Source organism: Coturnix japonica, chromosome 10 (genome assembly GCF_001577835.2).
Source record: "Coturnix japonica isolate 7356 chromosome 10, Coturnix japonica 2.1, whole genome shotgun sequence".
NCBI lineage: Eukaryota > Metazoa > Chordata > Aves > Galliformes > Phasianidae > Coturnix > Coturnix japonica.
The window spans coordinates 1,762,448-1,772,919 of NC_029525.1; the positions used below are offsets into that span (position 1 = coordinate 1,762,448).

Sequence of the window (10,472 nt, forward strand, 5' to 3'; positions counted from 1 at the left end):
TAAAGGGTAAAATTTGTCCCAGTGTTCTTCCTTTATATCTGCACTTGCTTATTGCGGGCCTTATCAGCAACCAGCACCGGGACTCAGGGGGACAGAGTCACGCAATGGCTCCAGCTGATGGGACTCTGGTCCTGCACCAGCACCAGTGTCACTGGCTGAACTCACGAGAGCCTCCCCACACCATGGGGTGGTCCTGGAGATCTTCCTCCACCTTAGGTGCTGAGAAGCTCATCCCCATGTCAATGATGATCCCACCTTCCCTGGGCTGTCCTTGGGGTGCCCCCCATGGACAGGTGGGTCATGACTCTATTGCCTTTACCTATGGCTTGTATTGAAGGTAGTGGAGATGCTATTTGGCTAATGGACTTTACGCGTGGTCCTAAGCCATCTTTCCACCTTTCCTCCAAGGCTGGTAACCTCAGCTTAAAGGAACTTGGAACTGACTATTTGGAAATAGCTACATCAGCATCCCTATTGAAGCTAAGCAGAATTTGTCCTCCATTTGTCTCTGTGCTGAGAGCAGAGATCGACCTGGGCTCCAAACTCCTTCTTCCTGCCTCATCTTCTTCTACACCCATTGGCAGCATCCAGACATACACAAAGAGTCGTTCCTTCCATTCCTGCTGGTTTAACGGGTCTGAACACCTCCCTGCTCTTGCTGGAATCTCCCTGAGGTCTTGGGCAATCAGCTTCTTCCCCATTTCCTTCCCAAATGGGCTCTTTTGTTTTTTGCTCTTCTTGGAAGTATTTTTGCACGAGGCATGTTTCCATACATGCAGTTACCAGCCACCTGTATTTGAGCCTGAAGAGAGCTCTCATTGGTTAGGGCTTGATGTTATGGTTGAGTAGATGCAACCCATGGGAACGGGTTCAAGAGCAGTGCTGCACTGAGTGGTTGTACTCGTTCCCATATCATTGCGTGCCAGGTACTGGGTTGCGTGCAAGTGAACAACAAGCTGTACTAGGGCAAGAAGAGGAGGCATCAGGCTCTCCTGGCAGGGATTGACTGACAGCCAATGTAAACTTTTGGGTTTAAGTTAGAAACGGTCCTGCTCTCCTATCCCTGTCACAAAAACACCCTTGTTCCAGCCCAGAAAACCAACAGCCTGGTGCAAAGTTGTCTGATAGATTCTCATGTGTTGGCATGTGTTGTCTGTCCTGAAGGAATACAGCCCCAAGGTGTTCAGATGGTCTGGTTTGGGGTATACTTCCTATCCTTCCACCAACTGGCAGCTTGTGCCCCCCGTAACTGTGTTTTGTGATGCTAAGAGTAGATGGGATGGAATATCCAACAATGGAAATGAAGAGGGTGAACAAACACAAGAAAGTGAACAAGGCAAAGGATGGGACCTTCAATGGCTTTTGTTTATTGCACGGTTCTGTGAGGTTATGCCAGACCCAGGGCACCCCAGGGCACCCAAGTGGCAGTGTCTGTGCTATGGATAAACAGCTTAGTTTGAGCTCTTTGTGGAGAAGCGTTTCTTGACTTGAAAGTGCTCACATCTCTTGTGCTTCATGGTCAGTCCATATATAGGCGTCATGTCCGCCTTCTCACCATCGCGGATGCTGAACTCCAGTTGCTGGAGCAATGTGGACAGGAAAAGGAACACCTCCCACCTGGCTATGTTTTCCCCAATGCACCTCCTTTTCCCTAAGCCAAAAGTCATCACTTTCTCTGCATCCACTTTGTTCAATTCAGTCCCTTCAGCATTGAGGAACCGCTCTGGGTTGAAAGTCTGTGGATCCTTCCAAAGTTTCCTAGAATGGCAGACATCAGATTTTGAGGTGATGTCCCCTGGCCACAGAGCAGGGGACACTGGTTTTAATAGACACCTCGTCTGCTCCTTTTTCTCTTGGAGCAGGACGCTTTCTACCCTTGAAGGTACCTACTCATCATGGTTCACTTGCCACTGGTTGATAAACACGCAGCGGTCCTTTGGGATATAGTAGCCATTCAGCACTGTGTCCCTGGTTGTGCTGGTGAAAGAAGAGAGGACTGTGAGCTTTTGGGAAGCAAAGAGACTCTTCTGCATCCTTCATTAAGTCCAGCTTGGCCCTTCACCCTCTCTGAAAGCCCAGCACTTGCCTGTGTGGGATGGTGAAGGGTATGAAGGAGGAGTGCCGGAACATCTCCAGGATGAAGGCTTCTGTGTAGGGCAGCATGCTTCGGTCAGACAGCCGTGGTCTCCTCTCCCGGCCAATGGTCTGATCTGTGGGGTATGGACAGGAGGAGCTGGTTGGGGCCAGCCCTCAGTGGAGGTCCCAGCCCTGGAGAAGAGGGGTGACAAACTCACCCAGCTCTGCCTGAATCTTCTTCTGGATGTGGGGGTACGTCACGAGGTACATGAGGCTCCAGGACAGGGCGGTTGTCACAGTGTCAAAGCCTAGACAGAAAGCAGAGAGCATGCAGGTCAGATCTACACAGCATGCAGGGCAGAGGACATCCTGGGCACATGCAGTAGGGTTTCGATTTTTATCCTGATGGAGAAGGCTTTGCGTCAGTTCTCATTCCTCCCTGTCCACCCCTTGTTTACATCAGGTTGGTTTGATTCTTGTTTCCTGGGAATTGAGGGAGTTTCCACAGAGCAGCTCTAATGTGAATCAGTCAGTAGGAACCTCCTTCAGCCACCCTAGCATGAAAGCTTGATCAAGCTACAAACTGTGCCATGTGCTTTTTCCTAAAGCCTCTTTCCAGAGCTGATGTCCCATCGGGTCTTCTGGAAGAAGACCCAAGAGCAGGAGGATGGATGCTTAGCCCCAGCCTGGCTGCCTGGGGTTGGACAAGGAGGAGTGAGGAGCCCCAGAAAAGCTGCAGGAGCTGAGGGAGCGCTGGGGAGACATACCTGCCCCAAAGATGTCATTCACCAGGTTGATGATCTTCTCATTTGGGATCTGAAGGGCACCACTGCCTTCGGCTTTTTTCTCCATGCACTGCTCAATGAGGGAGTCGGTGACGTCTCGGATGCTGTTCTGAGAAGAAGAGACAAGGGATGCTGACTTGCTGTAAGAACACATGGTGGTATGGGCAAGGGAGAATATCCTTCAACACCCAATGGCCCTATTGATTTTGCAGGCTAAGGAAACGAGCTGGCCATTAGCAGCAAGAAGACAAGTAACTCACTAACACCAAGGGGGAAGGGCAGGTGAGGTTCCCATGAGCTCTTACCTTGTCATAGGTCTTGTAGTGCTCATCCACAGCTGCCTGTAGCAGTTTCATTAACCGCTTGTTGAAATCCAGAAACAAATCCATGTTGCGGCTGGGGAGGTACTGGAGCAGCGGGATGAAGTCAGCCAGGTTGCCAACAGCAGTCACATTCACAAACTCATCCACCACGTTCACCACATTGAGCAGCTCCTGGTCTTCATGGTCGTAGCGCTTGCCAAAGCAAATGGCACAGATGACGTTGGCCACTGACACCACCGTGTAGCGATAGGGGTCAAAGCTCTGCTTCTCCTCCATCAGCTGCAGGAATTTGGTGACCAGGTAGCTGGCCTCGTTGGTGACGTGCTCCTCCAGGAGGCAGCTGGAGGAGGCCGTGGGGCTGGCAGCGATGGAGAAGTTCTTCAGGGCATTCTGTGCCAGTTTCCTGCGGGCTTTCCACATTTCCCCCGTGTCAGTGCTGAAGGTCAGGCTCTGTCCATCCGTAACGTGTCGGAAGCTGTAGAGGTCGGGGCGTCCCATGAAGTCTTCTGCTTGCCTCACCAAGGCTTGCTTGATGGTTTCCAGCCCGCTGAGCACCACCACAGGCCGGGAGCCGATGGTCACCTCCATCACATCCCCATATTTGCGGCTCATCTCAGTGAGCACCAGGTGTGTGTCCTTCCTCAGCTCCAATGCACTGCCCAGCACTGGGAGCCCATGGGGTCCTGGGGGGCTGCGCAGCCCCTTGGGTACATTCTGCCGGCGGGTCTGGGTCAGCAGCAGGAGCAGACAGAAAGTGGCAGCTGCCACCAGCACCTCGGTGGATGAGATGAGACCTGGGCTGCCCACCTGCACCATCACTTCTTCTGGCCCCATTGCCACCTGGAAAGAACTAAGGGAAAGCAAGAGACACTTTAAAGAAAACAGAGAGCTGGAGAAAGAGAGAGACGGGAGAGACATTGCATCAATTTCTTATGCTGACAGAAATGCCTTCTCGATCCTACCTCTGCATTCAGAGCCACATGGACACACTCCTACCTGCAGGTCCTTGAAGATCAGCAGAGAGAGGCAGAAGGCATCCAGCCCCTGGAACCAAGCAGGATCCTCTTCTGCTGCTGCCCAGCTCAGCCACGGTGCTTTATATGTGATCTTGGGTGCTTATCTGGGGATCACAGCAGGCAAGACTCGAGGGGTGGCTACCTATTAACAGAGGGGCTGAGCCCACCTGGAGCCACTCCAGATACGCAGGCAGACACCCTCCAGCTCTGAGATGCTCCAGGGCACCAGCCCTTCAAGCAGGGCACCTGTATCCTCATGCTATCAGTGGCAGGACCTCTGGCCTCGGGTTAACCATTGGCCAGGGTTGCGTGAGAAGTGGCTGGCGCGCTTCCCCCGCTGCGGGGAGAGGAGTGGCAGGGCAAGGGGAGCTGCTGACACAGGGCAAGGCTGGGGGCATCACAGAGGGCTCGTCCTCCATTGCGTGCCCAAGTGGGGACACACTGCATCCCTTCTCTATGCGATGCACACAGGGCAACAGGAAGGCTGATGAGGTGGGATAAAATTCAAGCTTCTTGCCCCGGTCCTTGGAAAGCATGGTGGGAATTTTGCCCAGGTACAAGCTGAGCTAATGTTTAATAAAGGCTTTCAACATCTGGCTCGAGCGGGATTGTTAATAGCAGCGCCTGGGCTCATTAACGCTTGTCAGGAACAGTTACAAAACCCCCGCTGCTGAAAGCCGGCCCCATAATTGCACGCGCTAATGACAGGCACCAAGCAGGCATCCCAGCACGCGGATGTCTCCCAGCCCCGCGTGGGTAAGGTGCTGGTCAGCAAACGGGAGATGAGCTCAGACTGACGGGAAGCGCTGAGAAGGCTCGGGGGGAGGAGAGGGTGTAAGAGGATGGATGCACAGATCGGGCGAGCAGCTCGGAGCGCTGCAGAACGGAGCTGATTGTGGGCATGGGTGCTCGTGTGGGACGGCTGCACGGCTATCCCCGGACCCTGACACCGTGTCATCCCTAAGTGGGGACTCGTGAAGGCACTGCTAAGTCCTGCTTTACCTTGGGGACACGCCTGGCACCGAGCCCCGTTAACCCCCGACGGCGCCGGGGGGGATCTGATCCCGCACGGACCCGGCGCCTCCCTGACCCCGGGCCGGGTCCTGGACGTGGGGCCACCGCCCTGGCCCTTTAAAAGCCATTTCCCACCCACACACCCATAGCGTGACAGAGAGTGACCGTCCCACGTTTTTCCCGGCCCCTTCGCACGCGATGTCCCCAAGCGCCTGGGGGTGGGTCCCCTCTGTGTCCCCCCTCCAAATAGCAGCTCCCTCCTCCCCGCAGCCCCGTGCTGTTCACTCGCCACCTCCCCCCCCAACCCCCCCTTGCGTGCCCTCTGGGGGCAGAGGGGCACGGAGGGCACGATCGCTTCTCACGCGAACCTGGCCAATCTTTAACTGGGACGGGAGTCCCGCGACGTGAGTTCCGTGGGGCGGCCACGCGTCCAGCCCCGAGGGCAAAGCGTGGGGAAGGGGCTGGATTCGGGACCCCCACCTCGGGGCGGAGCGGCCGGCAGCGTGAAGCTCAGCTTGAGGAGGGGGCTGCGGCCGCCCCCCGCGTGTTCGCGGAGTCGCGTGGGGATGCGGCTCCTTTAAGAACCTCCCCGGTAGCGTGACTGCAGGGACCGGGGCGTTGCAGGTTCCCAAACCTCCCGCCCGCTTCGCACGCGATGTCCCCCCCACTGCCTTCCCCGTGGGACCTCCGGATCCCCCGCCCGGTGTCCCCGCAATCTCCCGTGGAGCCGCGAACGCCCTCCACGCCGTGCCGCCCCGGCACCCCCCGCCCCGTCGGGGCTCCGTGCAGGTGTCCCCCCCCCGCAGAACCAGGGGGGTCCCGGGGAGGAGGTGGGGTAGGGGGGGTTGGGGGGGGGTACAAAAGTTTGGCCGTAGTTCAGCTTCGGGTCACGTGATGGGAGGTGCCCCGGCCAATGGCAGCGGGAGGCGATGCATATAAAGCAGGCTCGGACGGACAGCGGGTACCTGGTGACAGGATCGGGCCCTCGTGGGACAGCAGCAGCAGCAGCCAGAGGTGAGCATTCCCATCCCCAGCCCTCCATCATCCCACCTGCAGCCATCGCTTCTGGGCAGCGAGGGGGTCTCGCTGGCTTGTGTGGGGTCACTGTCACCCCACAGTCTCACACCCCAGTATCTGGTGGAGGACCCTTCTTTCCATCAGCACTTTCTCCCCCCCCCAGGTTCACTTCCAGATGGCAGCGGGGCCGCAGGCAGCATTGGCACAGGTGAGCAGCTCAGGTCTCATCTCATCCACCGAGGTGCTGGTGGCAGCTGCCACTTTCTGCCTGCTCCTGCTGCTGACCCAGACCCGCCGGCAGAATGTACCCAAGGGGCTGCGCAGCCCCCCAGGACCCCGTGGGCTCCCACTGCTGGGTAATGTGCTGGAGCTGAGGAAGGACCCACACCTGGTGCTCACTGAGATGAGCCGCAAATACGGGGATGTGATGGAGGTGACCATCGGCTCCCGACCCGTGGTGGTGCTCAGCGGGCTGGACACCGTCAGGCAAGCCTTGGTGAGGCAAGCAGAAGACTTCATGGGACGCCCCGACCTGCCCAGCTTTAAGTATGTCTCCAATGGCCACAGCCTGGCATTCAGCTATGAATGCGGGGATGCGTGGAAAGCCCGCAGGAAACTGGCACAGAATGCCTTGAAGACCTTCTCCATCGCCGCCAGCCCCACGGCCTCCTCCAGCTGCCTCCTGGAGGAGCATGTCTCCACTGAGGCCAGCTACCTGGTCACCAAATTCCTGCAGCTGATGGAGGAGAAGCAAACCTTCAACCCCAACAACTACCTGGTGGTGTCAGTGGCCAATGTCATCTGCGCCATTTGCTTTGGCAAGCGCTATGACCATGACGACCAGGAGCTGCTCAGCGTGGTGAACATGAACACTGAGTTTGGGGATGTGGCTGCTGCTGGCAACCCCTCTGACTTCATCCCGCTGCTCCGGTACCTCCCCAACCGTGCTATGGCTACTTTTAAGGATGTCAATACCCGTTTCGATGCCTTCATAGAGAAAATTGTCCAGAACCATTACACCACTTTTGATAAGGTAAGAGCTTGGGTGCTGCTCTGTGGCAAACCTTCCCCTTGCTTCACTGCTCCTTCTCTTTGTCATGATCCCATTCATTAACATCTCTGAAAGATGGCACAGAATTCAAGCTTTTGCTCTGCCTTCTGCCTGATGAAACCAAGATGCCATGGAAGAAGCTCACATCTAATTCTGCTGCTTGCAGGATGTGATGGGGCTCCCAGAGCTGCTGATTTTTCCCTAGCACATCTCCAGTTCTCCTCACCCTTTGGGTTGGCTTTGTTACCTACACAGAATATCTTAAATTGGAAGGGACCCACAAGCATCATAAAGTCCAACTCCTGGCTCCACACATGACCACCCTACATTCAAACCATCTCACTGCTCCTTGCTTTCCTGCAGGCATTCACTGCCTCCATCTTTCCCCATCCCATGTGCCCTCGTGTCTCTGACCCTTTGGCTCTTCCCAGGAGCACATTCGGGACATCACAGACTCATTGATTGGGCAGTGCCAGGAGAAGAAGACAGGGAGGGATGTTCGCGTCCAACCTTCTGATAAGAGCATCATCTCCATCGTCAACGACCTCTTTGGGGCAGGTGAGGGCATCTCCGTGGGTGCAGCCCCATCTGCTGCTGGCAGATGGGATCTGAAGCTTGGGGTTTTGGAAGGACCATGGGGCTCAGAGCAGATGGCTTTGCAGCGGTGGCTGATGGTGGAACTGCTCCAAGGCAAATATTGGCTGCATGTCACCAGCTATAGCACTGAGAGTGCTGGGATCTGCAAATATCCTCTCGCCTGTCTTCTTCTGTCATCTGAACGCTTTTCTTTTGTGCTTATCAAGGCTTTGACACCGTGACAACCGCCCTGTCTTGGTGCGTGATGTATGCTGCCTTGTACCCCCACATCCAGAAGAAGATTCAGGCAGAGCTGGGTGAGTTTGTCACCCCTCTTCTCCAGGGCTGGGACCTCCACTGAGGGCTGGCCCCAACCAGCTCCTCCTGTTCATATCCCATAGATCAGATCATTGGCCGGGAGAGGAGACCACGACTGTCTGACCGAAGCATGCTGCCCTACACAGAAGCCTTTATCCTGGAGGTGTTCCGGCACTCTTCCCTTCTGCCCTTCACCATCCCACATAGGTGAGCACTGTTTGGGTTTTGTATCTTTGGAGGTCGCCACGAAGCTGTGGGTCTCCTCTTGATTTTCCCCTCCTGTATTTCTTGCAGTACAACAAAAGACACTGTACTGAATGGCTACTTCATCCCCAAGAACACCTGCGTGTTCATCAACCAGTGGCAAGTGAACCACGACGAGTGAGTACACCAAAGCGTTCCTAATTGGGTGCACCAGGCACAAAGATCACTCACATCCATCCTTATAACTCCATGCCAAAGCCGAGCAGGTCATAAATGCAACGTGATGGCTGGTGGATGCAGAAGGGGGTCCCAGGCCAGCTGTCAGAAGCTTTGTGCTACACGGGAATGCATTTCCCCATATCCAGGTCCCTTAAGCTGAGGTCCTTAAGCTAAGTCCCTTAGCTGAGGTGCTGGGAAATCCCACAGTGCAGCCAGGCTGGAGAGGTTTTGCAGGGAGAATGATAAAGGATAAATCTGGTTCCCATCCTTCCTGCCTGATTCCTGTGCTCCTTTTTCAGCTGAAATGGGCATCCTGGAATTGTGTGCCCAGTTCAATCAACCCTGGTATCTGCGCAGGCAAACACAATGAGAGTTCAAAGTGGAGGTGTCAGTGGGTTGAGCTGATAGAGGCTGATGGGTTGAGCTGATAGAGGCTGACGTGCAGCCAGCACTGTGGATCAAGAAGAGAGGCTCAGCAGAGGGCTTTAGGATGGGGAAATTAAGCCTTTCTTTGGCCCCTGGCCCCAACACCTTGCTCAGGTCTCTCCCTTCTACCGCAGGAAGATCTGGAAGGACCCCTCCTCCTTCAATCCCGAGCGCTTCCTCAATGCAGCAGGCACCGAAATCAACAGGACAGAGGGTGACAAGGTGGTGATCTTTGGCCTGGGGAAGAGGCGTTGCATCGGGGAGTCCATCGGGCGCTGGGAGGTCTTCCTCTTCCTGACCACCATCCTGCAGCAGCTGGAGATCAACCTGGCCCCTGGGCAGCAGGTGGACATCACCCCTCAGTACGGGCTGACCATGAAGTACAAGCAGTGTGAGTGCTTCCAGATGAAGAAACGCTTCCCCACCAAGAGCTCTGCGTGAGGAGGGAGGAGAGAGCCGAGCCTTGTGGGGTTGAGGACTCGCACCTCTTGCATAGAGTTGCTCCCAATGCTTCACTGCAGGCATCCACATCCCTCTGCCATGCTCAGGATGAGGGCCCTGAAATGACTCCACACAGGGAATCCCTCAGCATCTACATGCTGGTGACAGCCTGACTACTAGAAATATATACTTATATAAGTAGTGCTGCTCACACATGTAGGAATTAGCTGGCCTCCTAATGAGAAGCCTCCTAGGAAACACCAAATGAATGCAAAGAAGGGACACAAAGCAATAAGAGACACGGTAAAACTCTCTCAGCTTCCACGTTATGCATTATGCTGCTTATTTTTATTCTTCGTTCTTATTTTGCAATAGATTTATGCATTATGACTAATAAAATGAGGACTGCAGGGCAAATCCTCCTGGCAAATGGAGCATCACTACCTGTTTTCTGTGTCCTGCATAGAAAGTCAGGGAAAAACAGGTAAAAGCTGCCCAGGTTTTCTAATTAATAAAGGTGATAGTTCAGTGCATTTTGCTGGTCTCATTCCATTGGGAGGGGGATGTGGATCAGAGCTGTGTCCGTAAAGGTCTGGTTGCACCTGGGTTTTTACTGGGGGGGGGGGGGACTGAACTGAGCCTTTCACATTGATGGGAGCTTGTGGGTGATGGATCACATTAAGGTTGGAAGAGAGCATCAAGGTGCAGTGCCAACCCTGGAGACACTCATGGTCGGCACGGATGGGGCTCAGCATCCTGACCCAGCTGCAGACATCCCTATTGATTGCAGGGGGGTCAGGCTCAAGGCTTGACTCAATGTACCCTCTAAGAGGAGCCTTCCTCCTGCTGTGTCCTTTGAGGCTCCTCATCCTCACCAGGGGCCACAATAACGGGGCTGGGAGGAGGTGATGGAGGGTGGGAAGGTGGGGTGATGGAGGTGTTGGAGGGTGGGGAAGGTGGGGTAGTGGAGGTGATGGAGGTGTGCCAGCACTCCCGGTGGAAGCCA

General features: G+C 55.2%; 2 protein-coding genes across 4 annotated transcripts; one reads left to right on the forward strand and one right to left on the reverse strand.

Moving 5' to 3' along the window:
* Window positions 1-1,342: 1,342 nt before the first annotated feature.
* LOC107318670 (cytochrome P450 1A5) lies at window positions 1,343-4,445 on the reverse strand. 3 transcript variants are annotated; one of them, XM_015872789.2, is made up of 7 exons: window positions 4,181-4,445; window positions 3,167-4,073; window positions 2,844-2,970; window positions 2,295-2,384; window positions 2,087-2,210; window positions 1,891-1,977; window positions 1,343-1,758 (listed from the first exon to the last, which is right to left on the reverse strand). In XM_015872789.2, exons 2-7 carry the CDS (start codon window positions 4,016-4,018, stop codon window positions 1,452-1,454), a joined length of 1,587 nt encoding a protein of 528 aa, XP_015728275.1. In that variant the 5' UTR covers window positions 4,019-4,073; window positions 4,181-4,445; the 3' UTR covers window positions 1,343-1,451.
* A 1,726-nt stretch (window positions 4,446-6,171) lies between these two features.
* On the forward strand, window positions 6,172-9,788 carry LOC107318671 (cytochrome P450 1A4). Its single transcript, NM_001323212.1, is given in 7 exon segments — window positions 6,172-6,228; window positions 6,395-7,264; window positions 7,714-7,840; window positions 8,086-8,175; window positions 8,260-8,383; window positions 8,471-8,557; window positions 9,160-9,788. Coding segments are annotated over 6 exon segments (1,569 nt in total). The 5' UTR covers window positions 6,172-6,228; window positions 6,395-6,430; the 3' UTR covers window positions 9,467-9,788.
* The last annotated feature ends 684 nt before the right edge of the window (window positions 9,789-10,472 follow it).

Excerpts from the sequence above, each read along its gene's own strand:
- LOC107318670 (XM_015872787.2), bottom strand. Across the intron at positions 2,385-2,843 it reads GAATGACATCTTTGGGGCAG|GCTTTGACACTGTGACAACC; the intron begins GTATGTCTCCCC and ends CTTTCTGTCTAG. Across the intron at positions 1,978-2,086 it reads CCCTTCACCATCCCACACAG|CACAACCAGGGACACAGTGC; the intron begins GCAAGTGCTGGG and ends TTCTTTCACCAG.